Raw genomic sequence first — 21,721 nt, 5'->3', positions numbered from 1 at the left:
GCTTTAGTAAAACAGAATACATTGTAATATATGGAAATAAGATGGATTTATTGAAGACGTTAAAAATTTAGAGAGGAGAGAGTCTCCGCAACAAAATGTATAAAATTTTTAATAAAATCTTTTATTTTGTAAGACATTTATATACACAAATATGTATTATATAAATATGTATTATATGTGTGTCACACATAGAATTAATTATGTTATAAATATATATTACAAAGTATGATATAAAATTTAATATAAAACATTTAACAAGAGAGTATATTATAAAATGTGTTACAAAATATATATTATATAAGTAATTTTATACTACACATAAAATTAATTATATATTTTATAATATATTTACAAATATATTTTACAAAATAGGATACACAATTTATTACAACATATAATTTGTAATTTAATAGTGTACAAAATAATTTATTACACGAAAATGTCCAATATACCTACGTCCAATATAAAATTTATTAGAAGCTTTTAGATCAAACTTAGCTGATAGTCTATCACGACCAAAAGAATTATTAATAAATTTCGATTACGTCTCTCTCAATTACGAAAATCTGGAATTTTAATGAAATTTTGTGTTATTGTACGTGGTCTTTCAATTTGGTATTTTTCATTTTGGTAATATTTATTGAAGTAATATACACATATATATTTTATTAAAATACTTTTTTATTGAAATTATTAAAACATTAAATTTTTTTTCGAAATAAAATATGCATTTTAATTCTATATATACGTATATATTACTTCATAATATATGCTAAAATGGAAAAAAATCACGCAGCTAATAATATCTAATAAAACATATTAATAAATCTATTATATGTTTCGTACTTTTGAGATCTACGATTATGGATCTAACACGGATACGAACCACAATTTGTGGATCTAGCACGGACTCGAACCAATCGGTCGTTTTACCGTGGCACTAGAAAGTGGATCCAGCCACGTAGTTCCGAAAACTCAATTGTGGATCCAGTTAGCGCCACTGTACGGCGGGGAAAAAGCGTTCCCTAAAAAACGGCGGCATGACCCCTCTCATTCTTCTCTCTGCTATAACTAGACCGCTAACTTCCTTATATATTAGACCTAAAAAGTGACTCCGAAAAATATGTACAACATTAGTAGAATAGAGAAAAGGAGGGGATAGATATATAATATGGCTACTACAGAAAACTCGTGTGTGAGTGACATTGCTTTAAATTCAACCAATCAGCGTGACTGTCATCCTACTAATGATGACGCATAAGTTTTGTACATACTTTTCGGTGTTATGTACTTTGCTGAAGTTAACAGTCTAGTTGTATATAGAAGTCTGTGTTGTCGATTCTTAAACTGTGGTTTAAGGCCTTAAGGCCGGGTCTACAATAGATGTAGTCAGCCTTAAGCTGTAAGAAATTAACTAATTACAATTGACTTTAGAGAAGAATAATGAATATGATTGGTTCATTTCTTACTACTTAAGGCTTACTACGCTATTGTAGATTCGGCCTAAGACTACGTTCAGCCAATCAGATGGCCGAATAGAATTTTAAGACTTTACTTAAGACGAGCTTGAATATAAGAACGGACTATGAATACCGTCCTTAATTAGTCAAATTTCAATTTTCAATTTTTAAGCTCAATTTTTAATGCGTAGTCTGATATGGGTTTATGGCTTAGTTTACACCGACATATTTTGATATGCGTACTAAATACTACTGGCCAATCACAGCCATTTCATTCTTTAGAAGACTGGCTGTGATTGGCTAGTATAGTACTTAGTACGCGTATCAAGTGCTCGGTGTAAACTAAGCTTATATATTCTGTGTTTATGACGTCTGTCAGTCGAATTTCCCCTGTTGGCTGAATTTTTTTCAGGGCAACGGTTTTGTCATCGAAGATAGAAGTTTGATCTATTGGGAGTTGGTTTCATTGATCCACACGTTTAAGAGTGTGTGTGTCCCTTTCTTTCTTCTTTTTTTTATCCTGCCAGGGCTAGTCATCACGCACATTTATGCGAATAAATCAACGAAATGATTGAACTATGACGAGAAGAACGTTTTAAGTGCTGGAAGAATAACAGCTTTTAAAGTGGATAATATATATTTACTGCGACGAGATTCTAACCTTATTCAACGATAAGATGAAGTCGGGCAATTCGGACAAACACAGAGGCACAATACTCCTGAAACCGGAGGAAAACGAGCAGATTTTTCAGTTGATAGGGAATCGGTGCCAGGTGAGACAGCCATTTTTTTTTTATATTAAACTAAAGAAATTAATATTTTTATATTTGTACAATAATATTAATAAGTATAATTAATATTAATTTATTTTTATATTAATGTTAATATTTTTTTATATTTAAGTAAAGAAATTAATTAAACAGTTTTTTTTGAAAAGCAATTTATATACCCCGAACTAGTGTAAAAGCCAGACTATTATAATATATAATAGAGTTTAAGTTCCAAGGAATACTAATTTTTCTCGAAAAAAAGGCTATAAATTTTCTTGTTGTGATATTGAGTGATTAAATAAATCTCACTTTAAGATTATATTTTTATTAAACTTCCTGTACTCTCCTGAATTAGAAAAATATTAATATGATATCGCTGACTTAGAAATTTTATAGTTGTAGCAACCATCTTGATTTGACAATGATGTATTTAACAAATTGTCTCGATTTTCGAGTTTTCAATTTTGTTCTCTCTGTTTTTATGTGTATATCTTGAATAATATTTTTGACTGATTATTTTTTTCATTATATTCTTGACAGTTTTTCTTATATTATATAAATGTAACTTTGCTAACTTGTAACTAAAATATTTTAAAGTTAAATATACTTATATATATATTTACAACAAAAAGATTTAATTCAATATATAATTTTAAAAAACTGATTTTTTTTCAGTATATTCAGAATATAACATTGAAAAACAAAGCAAGTTTGAGTATAAAATTAGACCTGTTTTTTTAGTTGCAATTATATGAAATAACTTTTTTTATAACTTTAATTCATATATAAATGAAGCAAAAAATATATTTTGATATTATTCTTTTGTTTGCTATATTTATATTCATTCAATGGCACATTTTACTTAAGTTTTACATTTATATAAAATTGAATTTGTTATTTATCGAAATTTTTATTCTAAATAATATATTAATATATAGAATATAATTGTAATATTTTTTAATATTATAATAAAACAGTATTGAAAAAATAATTCTTATATTAATTATTTTATATGTTGCTGTACAAAGTTATTATATGTATAGTTAGTTTAAATAAAAAGAGACAAAAAGTGAAACTAATATAATACTTCTTATTAGATATTATCAATTAGATAATGTTAACTAATAACAAATTTTGTTTTTATAATTTTTTAAACATTTTTTTCATAAAGAATGGTTAACTGTGTTTTAGTGTTTAGCAGCTGGAGTTATACAATTATATTTGACGGAACCTCCTTTACATAAAGATTGGATTAAAAAAAGTACAGGCATTATAACTCTAATAAGAGACAATCCAAGACGCAGTTTCTTTTTGCGGCTGTATTGCTTGCAAAGAAAAGTGATGTTGTGGGAACACGAAGTTTATAATTCAATGGAATACAAAGCACCAATATCCTATTTTCATACATTTGAAGCAGAAGATTGTATGGCTGCATTTAATTTTGCAAGTGAGACTGAAGCCATTACATTAAGGTATGTTAACAGAATAATTTTGCTACAAATAAAACAAAAAGAAAAACATCTTTTTGTTTTATTGAAATGGAAGGAATACTTAATACATTTTTATAGAAACATACTTCTTGGTAAATTAAATGCTAAACGCCAGAGAAGACAAGATAGGAAAGCCAAAGAAGCAGAACCTACTGGCACTTTATCCTGGAAAAATCAGACTGGCTTATCACCTTTTACTGTGACATCAGGTTCACCAGGAAATTTATCGAATGGCGCACCTACAGTTGGCGTTAATAGAAGCGCTTCAAGTAGTTCAATGTACAAAACAAAGAAGAAAAAAAGTGAACAAGATCTTAAACGCAAGTTAACAAAGGATGATATTAGTCTTCCATCTAATTTCAGGTATAGATTAAAATTCTATTTTGTTTTATGAATATTAATTAGAAAGATATATGTATATTTTAATCTTTTATAGGCATGTGGCACATTTGGGGTGGGATGTAAATAATAAAGGTCTGGAATTAGATTCTGTAGACTCACAATTACAACAATTTTTCAATAATGCTGGTGTATCGGAGCATGAACTCCAAGATAAAGGCACTCGAAAATTTATCTATGATTTTATTGAAAGGAATGGAGGTATGAGCGCAGTGCAAGAAGATATTCGGCCGTTGGCTAATATAAAAAGTAATATTCAGCCTCCTGCACTGCCACAAAGGCAAGAATATCCTCCACCTGTTCCAGCACGAACAATACCTGTAAGTTTAATTTTGTGATATTAGTCATGTTTATTATTAAACCTTTATCAATTTATTTTTTATTTTTTAGTCTATATTCAATACATTCAATATAAAATTATTAACAAAATAGGATCTAATAAAAGAGAATTTTTTTATAAAATAAGTAATAATAATATACAGGTTTTCTCATTTTAATCAATATATGCAAATTTTTCGAAAACTATATAAAATTAAAGGATTTTAAAAGTGACAATGATAAATTATTTGATCTTGAACATAGAAGATAAAGTTACATCAAGGCCACTTTAAAATTTTTAATAGAAACTTCCATTTTTTATTATTATAAATTATTGCAGCTCATTCTAAAATGTTCTCAAAATAATATGATTAAACTTTTTTTATTAAGAATTTCTTAAGTTTTGTGCTATGAAAGTTAGATTCAGAAAATAATATATTATCATATATGAATTTTGGCATTAAATACTTTTTAATTTTTATTATAAAAAATTAGAAATTCTTAAAATTATTATTGGACAAGAGAGGTAATAATTTGAAAAATAAAACACTTTTGAAAAGTCTAAATGATTTTTTTTCTTTAAAAACAATATGATAAAACTTATTAGAACTGTTTTTTTTTATTTCAAGATTTTAATAATATCTTGAAGTCTGAAGAAAAATATATAAAGTTATTTTTGAGATATTGGTTTCTTTCTAAATATGTGAAAAAGCATTTATAAAAAAATCTGTTTTTTATTTTTTGAGTTGATTTTAATGCATCCAACTTATCAAAATGAGAGAAAAATATGTTTTCTTTGTTAGCATATTATTAATATACTGACAAAATACTATATATTATGTAGTATATAATAATATATGGTAAATTATTTAATGTATGTCAATAAAAATGTTATTTATATATTTATTATTATTTCAGCATCAAACACGCAGTGCTCCACCTTTACCTCCAAATCGCCTTAGCGTGTCTTCTCCATCACCAAGTGTGCCATCCAGCTTATCTCCGACTGCTTTATCTAATACCCCATTAATACACAGAACCTTACCATCAAGACCACCACCACCTAATATTACTACAGCACCAACTCTTCCTCCACCACCGCCTCCACCTCCTCCCACTCCTCCCTCTAGAAATAATTCGAATATTTCTATACCACCTCCACCACCACCTTTACCGGATATGAATAGCACCAACAACATAGCAATTAACACAAATGCTACTAATAACAACAATGAAGACTCAATCACTGATCTTAGACCAATGCTTATGGAATCTATTAGAAGTGGTACAACTTTAAGGGTATGTATGCTCATGGACGTTGATAATCATTAGTTAAAAAATCAGTTCGTTGTATTATACATATTTAAATCTCTTCTTTTTCTTTTTTTTTACAACTTTATTAATTGAATATATGATAATATGTAGAAAGAAATCAATTGCTGTTAAATTTTTAGGTCTTTGTTGCAAAAATGCTGAATATGTATAATGCGTTGTGTATCACAAAATAGCTTTATAAATAAATCTCAAATAATTATTTTTATTTCAGTTCAATATTGCTGTAAATTTTACTTTTAATGTTTTCTTAAATTATCATATTTTATATCATTATTCTATTTTTCATTTAATACACAATATTTTATAATTAATACAATATTTTATTTGTTGATTTTACTTGTTTGATTTTTATTTAAATTATTATATTTTTAAAACAATTATAATGGATTATTTACACTTTCAAGATAATTATATCTAATTATTTTGTATTTTTTACTTTATATATTTTTGTATATTTTTTCCTATTTACATATTTATTCTATTTTGTTCTTCATATCAATCAAAAATCAAAATTTAGGATATAATTTGTATATTATAATCAAAATTAATTGTAAATAATGAATCTTTTAATATTGTAAAATATTCAAATATTTATAGATTTGTATTAGAAAAACTGAAAGATTGAAAAAAAAGACCGAAAGAATGTTTTATTGTCATATTTTTTGCTCTTTCTCTTTTATATATTTTTACTTTTTAATAATTAAATAAAAAAGTATATTTTAAATGAAAATCAAATAAGTAAAATCAACAAGTAAAATTACATAATTAATAAAATATTGTATTAATTTTAAAATATTGTATTAAATGGAAAATATATATAGAATAATGATAAAATATGAAAAAGCTAAAATTATATTTTTCTCTAATTGGTGATTAATATTTTATATAAATGAAAAAGAGAAGCATTAATATTTTTTAAGGCCTTAAATATTTAAATATTTATTAAATATGTATTAAATATATAGAGAAAAAGAATAATAAGTAAAGGGAAAAAAAGTGAATAGAAGAAAAGTAAAAAAAAAAGGATAGGAGGAAGTGAAAGAAAAAGAAAGAGAAGAGAAAAGTTTTTAAATATAATTTTAACAGATATATGTGTATATATATATAGGGTGTCCCCGAATTGGTGGATCAACTCTCGTGGGTAGATAGAGCGTCTTACACTGAAGAGAAAAATCTTATATCATTTTACTAAATTTGCAATAATTAATGAGATATAAATTAATAAAGATCGGCCAATACGTGCCAGGATAAGCGCGCGGCGAGTAGGCGGAGCGCTCTACAAAGAACGTACAAAAGGCGTACTGAAAGAGACACGTACAGTGCGTTCTGCGTTTATGTCTTACCGCGCGTCTAGTATCAAGTAACAACTGGGAGGTTTCTTCGCGCCGCGCGCTTATACTGGCACGATCTTTATTAATTTATATTTCATTAATTATTGTGAATTTAGCAAAATGATATAAGATTTTTTTCTTCAGTTTAACACGCTCTATCTACCCACAGAGTTGATCCGCCAATTTGAGGACACTCTGTATATATATATTTTTTTTATTAATTAAATTGTTTTTAAATTAAATTACATTTTTTTAAATTTTATAAAAAGTGAAAATAGAGAAAAAATAAATAACAAGACTTTAATTGTTTTAGTGTAGCAGTATAAAAAACATTGTTTAATAGATATTTTACTTTTTAGAAAGTTAATAAAATGGAAACAAAATCAGCCATAATTGAGGATTCAAGAGGGGAACTGCTTCGACAAATACGTGAAGGTATTGAATTGAAACCTGTTCCAAACGAAGTAAAATCGAATACGGTATCTGCACCTCGTGGTGGTCTAGCTGATGCGTTATCCAGGGCTCTAGCCGAACGATCTCGTGCAATTCACAGTGAAAGTGAAGAATCAACTAGTGATACCACTGATGATGATGAATGGGATGATTAGATCATAGGTTTGTGGACTTATTTTTTTTTAATACATTTTTATCTATTTTAATCATATGAAAATCTTATTTATAATATTTTTATTATATTTATTTCTTATATAGTATTTAATTTTTATATTAAAGGTGTACAATAATGTGTTTCAGATAAAAATATAAAAATTAATAGACTATAATAAAATATACTACTGTGATAAACATATTATCGATAAAAACATTAACAAAGCTAATTATAAATATGTTATGTAAATAACTTCGAATTTTAATATCCAAAGAAGAAAGTATAAATCAGATAAAAATATTAACAAAAAGCAACTTATTGTTAGATATGTGATTCAACATAAAGGCTTTACAGCCTAAAACAGGTAAGGATTATAATATTGTATATTGCAATTAATATTTTAGATTATAATATTGTATATTGCAATTAATATTTTACAAAAGAGAGAAAGAGAGAGAGAAATTATAATGTGGTATAAATATCAACAGTTATTCTTTCTTTAACATTATTATTATTGTAATTATTTCTTTAATTAAATAGATATATTTGAAATATTTCTTCAGATAAAATTACTTTACTTTAAAACTTTAAAATATCTATGCAGCATGCAATCTATATATAAAATTGAATTTAAAATTATTCTTTGAAACTGTTTTATAAAATCAACTAGGATCTTTTCAATGAAATAATATATTTATATGGTCAAAAATAAACATAATTCTAATTTAATACAATTTAGTAAGAATATTCGAATATGAATAGCAGAGTCTTAACACGACCGCACTATACTAATAATATTACTATTTTTAAATTTATTATAAATAATATTGTATGAGAGAAAATATGTCATTTTATATAGATAGATAAATATGTTTGTTGATTCCTGTTGGGTTAATATGAGGATGGTTTCTGTTTCCAGACATTAACAATAATAAGTAAAGCGTTGATAAGACTCTCAAGTTAAAAATACGATTTAAATTCTTTTTGCTAATAAAAGCTAAACGCGAATAGTAATGGGTAAGTTTTAAAGAGAATTAATTTTTTTAAATTAAACAATGTACTTGCAAAACAATACATACAAATATTATGAGAGTTGAAAGGAGAAGAAAAGAGGAAAAAAGGAGAAAAAGGAGAAAAAAGACAGATTAGTTACAACATTATTGTTCTAGGATATTTAATGGATTCAAAATAAAATTTGTAAGGAAAGATATTATTAGATATTTTAATTGAATATCTTTTTATTTGATTTCTGTTCTCAAAAGATTATAATTAAGGATGCATACATGTAAATAAGATGTAGATCATGTATGATGTATTACAGATATTTTTACAAAAAAAACTTTGTTTTGCAAAAAATAATGAGAGTAATAATAAAATTTTTGCCGTGATTGCATAAGTTCGAGTAAATCAGGAATTAACAGTTTTAACTGTTTTAAAAGTTGTTTGTACATGGTGAGGAAAAAGTATGGAAACCTTGAAAAATCTCGAAAAATATGTTTTATAAAAAAAGAATCTAAGGCAAGATCGAAGAAGGATCCAGCCATCTGAGGCAAGATCTATTCATTTTTTTCATTTATTACATATTTTATATTAAATTATTATTTTATTTTTATATTAAAAAGGATCATGAAAAACTTTAAAATATCTCAGGAAATTCTTAACCGAAAGAAGTTTTATTATAGTGTTTTGGAAAGCTCTCAAGGTAAGTTACACTAATATGCAATTAAAAATAGTGTTCCATTTAAAAAATTAAAGGTGACCTTCAAGCGACTATTCAAGGTCAAATCAACGACATCGTCTTATGTTCTTAAAACCATACAACTTTTGTCTGAAACATTTTTCTGTAAAACTTATATTTTTCAGGATTTCCATAGTTTCTTCACTCTGTGTTTGTGTGTGTGTGTATGTGTATATATATACATGGTGTAAGGATACAAGGTGTAACATTGCGCATAATGGCGGCAGCAGAATGGAATTAGCCAATCAAAATTCGGTCCAAAATGCATCCGCGCAATTCAAATATATAATTAAAATTTGTAAATCTTATGGAAATATCAAAAATAAAATTAATAATAATTAATAATAAAACTCAATAAAGTCTGTTATTTACTTTTTCTCATTAAATATAAACATAAAATAAGCATATTTTACAACCATATTACTTTTCAGCATTTTGGGCCAATTCCTGATTGGTGAAGAGAGCGGCCATTTGGACGACTGCGCATCCTCGGGAATGTTACACCTTGGGTACGTTCGGGGCGACACTATTCGTGCAATTTAGTACTATCGTCTGTTTACAGAGATAGGTAGTAGTGCTACCAAATGCAATCGTGACGTCATTAATGATGGTGTGTGACGTCATAATTCTATTAATGCTATTCCTTCCGAGGTAGTGTGCCGATAGCGTTTGCGTTGGTAGTGCGATAGCGAGTTCCCCGAACGCACCAGTAGTGTTTAGCATAACCAATTATTATAACTGACCGGCATAATGCGTAATAAAGAAAAATTCAGCGATATATATACATCAATATTTAGATTAATATGACAATATTGACAATATTTATAAAATATTTACAAGATATTTATAATAATTATTTAAATATTTTATAAATATTTATATCAAAATATAACTTTTTTCTTCTAAAAAGAAAAATCATTAATATTAGTAAATCATACCTAAAATATGAAATAGTATTTAGTTAGGTTTGAAATTGGTAATATGCTACGCTATTGCTGTTTATAGAGCTTGCTACCGCTATCACGCTATATATCTCCGCGAACATTTTTGGTAGCGTTTGCGTTGGTAGTGTGATAGCGAGTTCCCCGAACGCACCCCTTGTATCTTTACACCATGTATATATATATATATATAGTCTATCGATGTTAAAATCATTGACGTATAAATATCTGGACGGGCCAGTGAGCTCTATAACATACTGGAGCGAGCCTTCCCTGTTTCAACGAAGACAAACAAAGAATAAAGAACATCATGTCCGCAAATTAGAGGGAAACACATATAGCAGTGGTTGGATCTCTGTCTCTTTTTAGCTAAAATATAATAATTCTAACCAATCAGTGAATCGCTGAGACAAAGAACTAGCCCACCATATCTGTTCTTTTCAGCTGATAGGACACCCCTACTCCTTGAAGGTTCGCTCCAGTATATAGGGTGCATTCGGAGAGATACTATTAGCGCTAACAGTGTCATTCTATCTTTGTTACTCATTAAAAGTTGAACAAAGATAGAACGACGCTGTTAGTGCTAATAGTGTCTCCTTATAGATATCGGAAGTACGATATCTATGTGTCTTCTCGAACACGCCCATCGAACTCAGTGGACAGCACGTCATTGGCTGCGTTCAGTAGAGAAAGCAAATCAATGCGCGCTTAGTGATTCTTTATTGTGATTGGCTTCTGCACTTAGATCCAACGAAGAGCTAATGCAAGAACCAATCACAATAAAGAATCACTAAGCGCTCACTGATTTGCTTTTTCTGCTGAACGCAGCCATTCATTGGACCTCGGAGTTCGAAGTCCGAATCCAACATATGGCGCTAGTGCTGCACCAACTTTCCTAGGCTGCGTTCCACGTTCCACTAAACACTAAACGATCACGACTTTGCAATTTTTTCGGTGTTCCATGACTTTTATTTAAACAATTGTTTTGATACTTCGATTTATTAGTAGATGTGAAAATTTAACGAATTTAAATGAAAAATTAACTTAATAATAAAGAAAAAAATATAAATAAAAAAGAAAAAAATAACTACTTCAAACTCAAATATACTTATGTTTCGAGACTTTAAGAAAAATAATGTTCTGCATAAGAAGAAATTATTTGAAACTTGTGAAGGGTATCAGAATTTTACATTTAGACAGTCAGAAGTCTATACCTCAAAAACCTGAACTTAAAACATTACCAAGTAAGAAAATAACAGAATTATATGTATTTCATGTTTAACTGTAATATAACTCATATTAAATTTACACTGTTTAGTTTTTCAATATCCAGTAAGTCAAGAAAATACTCATAGGGTTTATGTATGGGGTCTCGCAGACCATGGAGCTCTTGGCGAAGTAACAACATTACAAAAAAATAAAATTTCATATCTCTTAAAGCCAAAGAGATTGCCCTTTGCTGAACAACATAAAGTGACAGACATTGCTTGTGGATATGGTTTTACAGTTTATGCTGTACATTCTTCGGATAAAAATATTGTTTATGGAACTGGGATAAATACCGATTCGCAACTAGGTTAAAATTAAACTCTTCATTTTAACTTTTTATTAAAATTATTAAGTTATTTAAAATTTTATTTGAAGGAAGTTTTAGAGAAAGAGTTATAATCTAGTTTTCCTGCAATAGGTTTTAATGATATTGACAAGAAAAGATTTCCTGATAATATGGTGTTTGCTCCAAGACCAATAACTCTGCCATTACTAAAAGAAAATACTTCGACAAGAGTTATAGACATGGCAGCTGGTAGAGCACATTTGCTAATATTAACAACTAAAGGTTTGTTTACACTGGGCAATAACGCATATGGTCAATGTGGTAGGCCAATTATATTGAATGAGAATTATGAGAAAAGTATGGTTGTTCATCACATACCTAATATTAAAGGACATAAAATTACTGCAGTAGCAGCTGGTCAAGATCACAGGTATAAAACTCTGAGTCAATAATAATTATATAATTGCCATTTTTCTTATAAATTTTCTCATTATCATTATATAACAGCATACTCTTGACAGAGGCAGGTGAAGTATATACATTTGGCTGGGGTGCAGATGGACAAACAGGTCTTGCACATTACCGAAATGAATATCGACCAAGTTTAGTTAAAGGCGATCTGGCAGGACAGCATATAATCAAGGTTGCTTGTATTGCTGATTGTGTATTAGCTCTTAGTGGTATGCAAGAATATATTTTTTCTAGATTTGATATAAATAATTTATAAATAATCAAAGCATGTAAATGAAAAATATTCCTGCTTAAGATAAAGGAAAAGTCTATGGTTGGGGTAATTCAGAGTATAGACAACTACCAATTGAAGGAGATAATTTTCAAATAAATATTGCTACAAAATTGAATATACCTCCACAATTAGGACATATTACAGATATTGCAGTAGGTGGATGTTTTTGCATGATTTTAAACAGTAAGTATTAATATATAATTTATCATATTATAAATCAACTTTATTTTATTGATTGTTATTACATGTTTTTAACTTAAAGATACACTAAAAATTTTTACTAAAATTTTATTTGAAAAATATAATTTTTTTATTACATCAATTTTTATTTATTTTATATCATGTACATGCTAATTTATCTTTGTATTAATTAATATATTTATATTATAGATGCTGGTAATGTCTATGTATGGGGATATGGTATACTTGGTCTTGGTCCTCAAGTGCAGAAAGTATTAAAACCAACTATAATTCCTCCTACATTATTTGGCAATAATATATATAATCGTGATATCAAGGTAATTAAAATATATTTGAATTTTATAAAATCTGTAAACTTTTCTTAAATATATATTTGTTTATAAATCTATGTTTTATACATAGGTAACAAAAATATATTGTGGAATTAGTCAATTAGCAGCACTAACCAACTCAGGAGATTTATATATGTGGGGTGGCAATAAATTTGGATCATTGGGATTAGGACATATGAAGGATCAATTTTTCCCTTTGAGGGTAAAACTATTATATATATATATATATATATATATATTTCAGTTATATCAGTTTATCAATTATATCTAATTATATCTATTATATCTATTATCTATTATCTTTAATATATCATATATCAAACACATATCAAATTTCCAATCTGTTATTCTGGTATTCCCAACTGTCATAAATTTTTTGGGATATCCTACATTTTATAAATAAAAGGATAAAGGCTTTATAAGTACATGATAATTTATATGGAAGTTTATATAAGGTTAATAATTTGTCTTCTTATAATAGGTAGCAGTAGGAGCTCAAGTAAAAAAAGTTGCCTGTGGAGTGGATCATACAGTGACTCTTTGTAAACCTTTCATTTAAAAGCAGTAACGCTGTATTACATGCTCATTTATTTATGTAAATAAACTTGTATATAATTTCTTGTTTTAATATATTTACCTTTATCAATACACATACATACACGCGTAACACACACACACACACATACATATACAAATAATACAGTAATTACAAAATGCTTCATGAACTTGTTGCAAAAGTGTAAAATATTAAAATATATGTGATACGATTTACAATTAATTTAGCAGCATTTGACTGATGTTGAATATATTTTACTTATGATAAAAATAAATTTATGATATTATGTATTACAAAAGGATATAGATCATACTTATAATCAGAACAGAAATGTTCAGCATATTTATATGAGCACTACTTGCACATACCAGATTTTCATACGAAATTGTGTATTTTATCATGTAAGGGAATCTGCATATCTTCGTATCTAAAAAAAGAAACAAACATATTTAAAAAAAAGAAATCTGCGCGAAGTAGTATTTAATATATAAATATATATCTTTAGAAAAGTACAAATAATTTTTACATAGACAATTTTATAAATTTAAATTATATTCTTTTACCTGTACATTGATAATTTGTGCCTGAAGAATTGGCAATTATTGATAGATATAATGGATTGCAGAGATGAATCATACTAGCTTCATTACAAGAAAATGTAATAATATGACTGTTACCATTTATCGATGTACACGATACACTTGTATCTTCTGTCGAATTAAAATTTATGAAATTTCGCGATGTGCATACTTTAAGATTATCCGATCCAGAACCTTCAATCTATAAAATATATTTATTTATAAAAACTATTTTTTCTATCGTATGTAAGTGGAAAAGTGATTTGTGGAAAAAAGCTTTACTTTTATCGTTGAAATATGATTGCTATCGCTAGAGAAGAAATAATTCGGGTACAATCTATAAGAAACCATCATAGCCGGTTCAATATAATCCATAAATGAATTGGAAGATCCAATGGCGGAATAATCGGATCCACATTGTGTATTAATCAAGCGCTGTGGAACTGTAATTATACAAAATATGTTTGAAAATTATGTTTATTCTTGCAGAATTCAAAAGAAATATCAAACTACCCAGTGAAAAAGACCTATCGAATTGACATCAAATTGACGTCAAATTGATGCAATTTACATCAATTCGACGTCAATTTGATATCGATTTGATAGGTCTTTTTTCACTGGGTATACACACGGTATGTCCCAAAAGTCTCTTAAAGTTTTAAATTCAATACTATTTTTGAGAGTATGTTGAAGGAACTTATCGCGCACTCCGTATAAAGTTTCAGCAAGCTATTATACGATCAAATTCAAGCAGTATTCAAACGTTTTGCATGAATGGTGTTTGTGACGGTGCCTTACTCATTATTGTAAAATGGATATTAACATGGAGCAACGTGTTGCAATAAAATTTTATTTTAAAGTTTGAATGCGACGGAAAGTGCGCTAGACTATATTTTTTTCCGAAGATAAATTGCAGTTGAAAGGAAATCGATTTAACACACGACTGAGGACATCCAAAAAGCAGTAATTGAGAAGCTCTGAATGGTTGGAAAATTGAAAACCACTTTATTTAACATCATGGTTATTCAAAATAGTCTCCATTTATTGCTATGCATTTTAGTTGGCTTGCATTTTCAAGTTTTGCATAGCACGGATAAAGTCCTCTTGCGGAATCTTCAGCTTCTCGATTACTGCTTTTCGGATGTCCTCAATCGTGTTAAATCGGTTTCCTTTCAACTGCAACTTTATCTTCGGAAAAAGAAAATAGTCTGCCGGACGTTTCCGTCGCATTCAAACCGGCTTTAAACCAAAATTTAATTGCCACACGTTACTCCATATTAATATCCATTTTACAATGAGTAACGTCACAAATACCGCGAACATGCGAAACGTTTGAATACTGCTTGAATTTGAACGTAGCTTGCTGAAACTTATTTACACGGAGTGCGCCATAAGTTCATCCCTCAACATACTCCCAAAACAGCAAATCGCGGCACTAGTATTTAATTTAAAAATTCATTCCGGGAACTTTTGGGACATACCGTGTACATATTATGATAAATTATAGCTTGTATGTCTACCTCGTTTTATTCTCGAAATTAAATCAGTAATTGTTTTAGTTTCTCCTACATTATCTACAGCAGTAATGGAAAATAAATCAGTTGTTGGACTGCTTACAAAATCTGACCATCTGTCCTTTGATCCATATGTCAATATAAGTAATACAGTGTCTGCAAGAACATAAATCACAAAAAATTAATAGAATATATCAGTGAATTAAGGTCAATAAAATAAATTTTAGCTTGTAATTTACCTGGTATTTCCTCTTTCATCTTCTTTATCTGTTCTATGCAATATTCCTTGTCGGTATTGTCGGAAACAGATGATGTATATGGAATAATCAAAACTATATTAGATTTTGCATGTCCAAGACCATGACGTTCATCATCTAATTTCTTTTTTTGTGAAAAAATTAATTTTTCAAATAACTTAGCGAAATTGAAACCACTATGAACTGAAGAAAAGAAAGATATTTCAATTATCATAATAATATGTATTACATGTACGCACCCATCCACGCACGCATATATATATATATATATACATATATATATATATATACATATATATATACATATATATATATATATATATATATATATATATATATATATATTAACATTTAACATTCCAGACAGCACATGATATTTATAATAAATATTTAAATATTTTTACTATTTATTTTTTTGAAATATATAAATATTTTATACACACATTTTTATATATATTAATAAAAAAATATAAAAATTGTATTCGACAGATACTACTAAAATATAGAATTAATATTTTATATAATTTTTATGATAATAAAAAAGTAAAAAAAAATAAATATTTGTAGTAATATATACTTTAATATTTCTCAAATATGTGCTGGATTATTTATGATAAATTTTTACGATCTATTCAATCTAAAATTACATCAATCTAAAAATATTTATGAAATATTTTGATAAATATTTTTAGAATTCAAATAATTATTATAAATATTTTGTATTTATTGCGTGTTGTCTAGAATATACATTTAATATCTATAATATCATTAGTAAAATACATACCACTTCTATAATTTGTTATATTATAATAACCAAAATTTAAAATACTGTTGGTAGTATTGATTATGATACTACTATCATAACCATTAATAATTGTAAATTGACTATTGTATCGATTTATTTCTATTTTATCCAATATATTTCTATAAAAAAAAGATAAAATATATATTTGTACATTGTAATGTATTTCTATAGCAAAATTTATATATCCATATAAATTATACTTACGCGATGATTGGTTGTATCAAATCAAAAGGCCACATAGTATCAAGGATAATTGTTAGATCAATAGCGATTTGAATAACATTATTAAAACTTCCTGTGTCCGCATCTTGACAGGATGGATCTTTATTCATTGAAGAATCTTCAAAAATTACATGTCAATTTACATCTTATTATTGTGTATAATATATTTAATTTTACAAATTATTAAAGATAACAAAAAATGTATATATACTCACGAATATACTGAGATAGTTCGTTCACCGCTTGCATTGCAAATCTTTCAATTACATTGTCATCCATCGTAGCTTTATGTAAATATTCCTCTAAGACTAAAGAGGCACTATATGCCTGAAAATGAAGGAAATTAATATACATAGTGTTCTGGTAAAAGTGAGCAATCTCTCGTGAGCAGGTAGAGAGAGAGAGCAGGTAAAAATAACCGCATAAATTCCTATAAAATTTTTTTCTATGAATGAATTTCTACCGAGATATTTATCTCTAAAGTTTAAATTTGAGAATCATTTTTCTTACATATAAAATATAGTGTAATTCAATTATTACGAATAAAGGTTTACTTTCTATCGATCAAATGCGTTTTTCTAGAAAACAGTTATTTTTAACGAAATAAAAACAAGAATACCTTTTTCTTAGAGAAAGATGTGAAAAATCTAAAAACATAATTTAAAAATAAAAACCCTACCGGCTTTAAAGTTTTAAGTAAGTTAAAAGACCTACAGGTGATTTGATTCTGGCTCTCCGGGATGATATAAAAAAATTTATCACACACTATTTTAAAGATCTTCACTTAATAATAAAAAAAAGTTCTTATACATTATTAAGATCTACAAAGTAATATAAAGTTATTTAAGAAAAATGATTCTCAAATTTAACTTTAGAGACAAATATCTCAGTAGAAAATTGCATTTTAGAAAAAAATTTTATAAGAACTTATATTGGGTTATTTTTACCTGCTCTACATGTCCACGAGAGATTGTGTCTCACCTTTACCAGGACACCCTGTATATATACAACATATACTTATATTTATAATACTATTAACAATTCTTAAAAGTTATTGCATGTTTATATGTGCACTATATTTTTTATGATTTTTTCTTATTAATTTTACTACTTAATATATTATAGTTTAATTAACATGGTATTATATGTAATTATTACATAATATCGCATAATATATATTACCTGCATAGTCAATGTCGAATTTCCTGCAAGTTTATCAAATAATGTTTTTCGATTACATGCTCTAATTGAAGGATTGTGTAATCCGCGGGTACTGTAATACATATCTAAAATTTGCGATAGTTTTAGAGTAGGTATTTTCGAATATAAAGATTCAATTTCGTTAGCGAGAATTAATCCATCGAGGTCTCCTCTGATTTCCGCTGTAGTAAATTGCAATTTTTCATTAGAATTGAGAAAATACCAACGAGGCACAGATGACGAATTCCAGTTTCCATTTACACCCACACTAAATTTCTCGTTTGTGGGACCCTGTGTTAAAGTAACTTCTGCCAAATCACCTGTATATAACATGTATATATAAACTTTTTATTAATATGTAATGTTGTTAAGTATATATATAGGTTTTAACGTTGTAATCGACATCATTATGAACAATAAGTTTTCATACCTCAAGATTTCTATGATACTTAAAAATACTATATTATAAAATAATATATGTTTAAAATGTTTTTTTTTATGAAACATTACGTCAGAATATTAGGAAAATGTATATAAAATTAATATTTTAAAATATTGATTCAAAGTTTTCTTACTTACTGAACAAGCTTATAACTAATCAATTTAATGAACAATTTCTATTGTTAATATTCTCTTGAAAATCTCTAGATATTATAATCATAGAAAAGATAAATGTATCATACCAGCTAAGGTTGCAATCCATCTATTATCCAATAATAATTGTGATAGATTTGCTCTTCTCTCTGATAATTCATTGGGAAACACTTCCGAGAGTTTCACTATTTCTGGTTGTAATCCAGCAGCTATACCAGCGATTAGTGGTCCAGCAGAAACTGGACCCCAGCTATAATAATTTGTACAATGTGTTATTAAATTGAAAATTGTATAATATATAATATATATTTATATATATTTATGTATATTTTCTAATTTTGTGAAAATTATCATATGTTATCAATAGTCTATATAATAAAATTAGCATACAAAATCTATATACTTAGTTTTTATAACACCATTTTCTACAGGACATTTGCTTTTCGGTGGCCACGCGAGACGGGCGCTCTTCGGATGATTGGGGGGTAATTCTGGATAAAATGCATTTGGATCAACCGTATCTTCCGTCACCCTATTTTTGTGGTTTTTAATAACATCACTATATGTACAAAAAATTTTTTAAATAACAAACTCATCGCGCACATGTAATTATGTTATAATTACTACTATTTTATATTTACATTTGTTCAGGTGTTAAGGTCTCTACTTCTTCGGGAATATCGAAATTTGTATTGATAGAACGGTTGTCTACACTTCTTACATTTCTATAGTTGTCAGCATACCTGCATACTGTCGCTTCGTCACCTCTTTCAAAGATTTCGATACTGCTAGATAGCATGAAATGAAGAGTACACTAAAATAATATATAATTATTAGAGATAAAAAGCTATAACAATATAAAATATTATTTTTGAAAAATACAATTTTCTTATTTTCTAAATCTGAATAGTTAAGTATGAGTTTTTATTAAGCTTACTCTTTCAATATCACTGATTATGTCATAAGGAAATGTAATTGTCCTTTCCGGTATAAAGCGAAGTACTTGCAAATATTTTTGTGCCTGTTCAGCTGCTCTATATGGTATTACACCGGATTGCTGCTGGACAGTTGGATTCTTTGTTATCCCATCTTGGCGAAATCTATGATTTTTTATGAAATTCACCAATTTTAATAATTGTAGTAAATATTTTCTTTTATATATTTATAACGGGAGATGAACTAATATTTTTTTCTAATTTAACTTTTTCCCGTCTTTTTCTAATATTATTATAAAAAAATTTACCTATGTACAATTCCAACGGCCAAACTTCGTAAATCCAAGTTTTCTGTGTTTTCAATCTTTTGAAGAATTGCAATTAATGTATTTAATGTATGGGGTAATCTGTTATCTTTTTCTAAAAGATATTTATTTTCGTAACATTCTCGAAGAGTTGATGCAACATTTCGATACGTTTCTTGTGCAAAAATGCCTAAAATAATTAATATATATAATGTATATGTTGATTGTATGTACATGCACGTGTTTAGACATAAAGTATCCTGTAATTATGGTGATACAATTACGAAGGCAATGATTCTATATATATATAAAAAAAAGAGTTGATGATGTATACAATTTTAAGAATAAAATTTTTTTGTATAAAAACTTGTTTCCAAGAAAAATTTTTAAATTTGAAAAAATTAATAACATAACATTTTTAAAATTTTGGATGACCTCTAATTACCTCATGTTATATCTTATTTCTATAAAAATATCTTATAAATATCTTCTATAAGAATTTCTCATAAAAAATTACACAGTCCATAGTAAAACAATCTAAAATAATTTTGTGACATTGAAACAGTTGAGTATAAAATATCTATATTTGTGTATTATTTTTTTTGTATTGTATGTTATTTTTTTAATAGAGAAAAATATATACTTTATATATACATATATATTTATATATATATAAATATAAATACATATATATACATATATATACATATATATATATGTATATATATGTATGTATATATATATACATATATATATATGTGCTATATAAGATAATACATCTTTTTTGTATTAAACATTATTGAATTTATTTCAAGTTTTATATATATATATATATATAAAACTCGAAATAAATTCAATAATGTTTAATACAAAAAAGATGTATTGAAGATTATTCAAGCATAAATAAGCATAATGTGTTACCATTTTCATCATTTTTTAAATTAATTTTATCGAAAATAAAATCTTGTATGAAAAAAAATGTATTCTACATTTTCGCCTTATTTTTTTTATGTAGAAGTACAGTTACTTTCCTTGTTATTTATTATCAGTTACAAACTATTTTCTATGTATGTAAAAATTATATAAAATTTTATACCCACACCCACATACAGACACACACACAAAAATACATACACACATACAGAGAATATTATTTTATAATAACTTTTCATCATTTTTAACACACTACATTAAAATTAATGCACCACAAAAATATTTAAAATAATATATTTCTTACCAAAGGTAAATAAAATAATCCAGAAGTATAATCTAATCATCTTGTGACCGTTGAATCGAAGATATAAAATGTATAGTACTTTGAATCGATATTTTTATTTAATAACAATTAATAATAACATACAGAGAGAGAAAAGAATATTAAATTTATTTCGAAATGAAGAACTTATTCAACACTTATTCTTTTGCTTCTTTTATATAATAAAGACACGTTATCCCTTTGGTTTCACTTAACAAGGTACTATACCACACCTTTTTAGAGACATAGTAACACCTTCCTACATCACTATCAAAAGA

At 27.0% G+C, this 21,721-nt stretch overlaps 4 protein-coding genes across 5 annotated transcripts in view; 2 read left to right on the top strand and 2 right to left on the bottom strand.

The window, feature by feature from the left end:
• Positions 1–21,721, bottom strand: part of Trpm (transient receptor potential cation channel, subfamily M) — a 63,853-nt gene that overhangs the window by 21,504 nt on the left and 20,628 nt on the right. The window lies entirely within an intron of this gene.
• LOC140667916 (actin nucleation-promoting factor WAS) lies at positions 1,854–7,718 on the top strand. The gene is made up of 6 exons (XM_072896290.1): positions 1,854–2,233; positions 3,422–3,702; positions 3,799–4,083; positions 4,157–4,439; positions 5,356–5,736; positions 7,463–7,718. The coding sequence occupies exons 1-6, from the start codon at positions 2,138–2,140 to the stop codon at positions 7,709–7,711; spliced, it is 1,575 nt and encodes a 524-aa protein (XP_072752391.1). The 5' UTR covers positions 1,854–2,137; the 3' UTR covers positions 7,712–7,718.
• On the top strand, positions 11,304–13,840 carry LOC140668008 (RCC1-like G exchanging factor-like protein). The gene is made up of 8 exons (XM_072896521.1): positions 11,304–11,633; positions 11,708–11,965; positions 12,077–12,374; positions 12,452–12,624; positions 12,711–12,872; positions 13,080–13,207; positions 13,293–13,424; positions 13,704–13,840. The coding sequence occupies exons 1-8, from the start codon at positions 11,525–11,527 to the stop codon at positions 13,779–13,781; spliced, it is 1,338 nt and encodes a 445-aa protein (XP_072752622.1). The 5' UTR covers positions 11,304–11,524; the 3' UTR covers positions 13,782–13,840.
• Positions 13,809–21,698, bottom strand: LOC140668004 (uncharacterized). 2 transcript variants are annotated; one of them, XM_072896515.1, is made up of 15 exons: positions 21,426–21,698; positions 20,192–20,378; positions 19,886–20,048; positions 19,590–19,762; positions 19,352–19,480; positions 19,038–19,198; positions 18,337–18,674; positions 17,370–17,481; positions 17,137–17,272; positions 16,912–17,051; positions 16,110–16,310; positions 15,877–16,026; positions 14,639–14,799; positions 14,342–14,558; positions 13,809–14,205 (listed from the first exon to the last, which is right to left on the bottom strand). In XM_072896515.1, the coding sequence occupies exons 1-15, from the start codon at positions 21,463–21,465 to the stop codon at positions 14,069–14,071; spliced, it is 2,445 nt and encodes an 814-aa protein (XP_072752616.1). In that variant the 5' UTR covers positions 21,466–21,698; the 3' UTR covers positions 13,809–14,068. The 2 variants fall into 2 exon arrangements, with proteins under 2 accessions (XP_072752616.1, XP_072752615.1); XM_072896514.1 differs by having other exon boundaries at positions 19,352–19,507; positions 21,426–21,694.

This window comes from Anoplolepis gracilipes, chromosome 7, assembly GCF_047496725.1.
Source record: "Anoplolepis gracilipes chromosome 7, ASM4749672v1, whole genome shotgun sequence".
NCBI lineage: Eukaryota > Metazoa > Arthropoda > Insecta > Hymenoptera > Formicidae > Anoplolepis > Anoplolepis gracilipes.
Note: the sequence above shows the minus strand (reverse complement) of the source record. Positions and strands in the feature narration are given on the sequence as shown.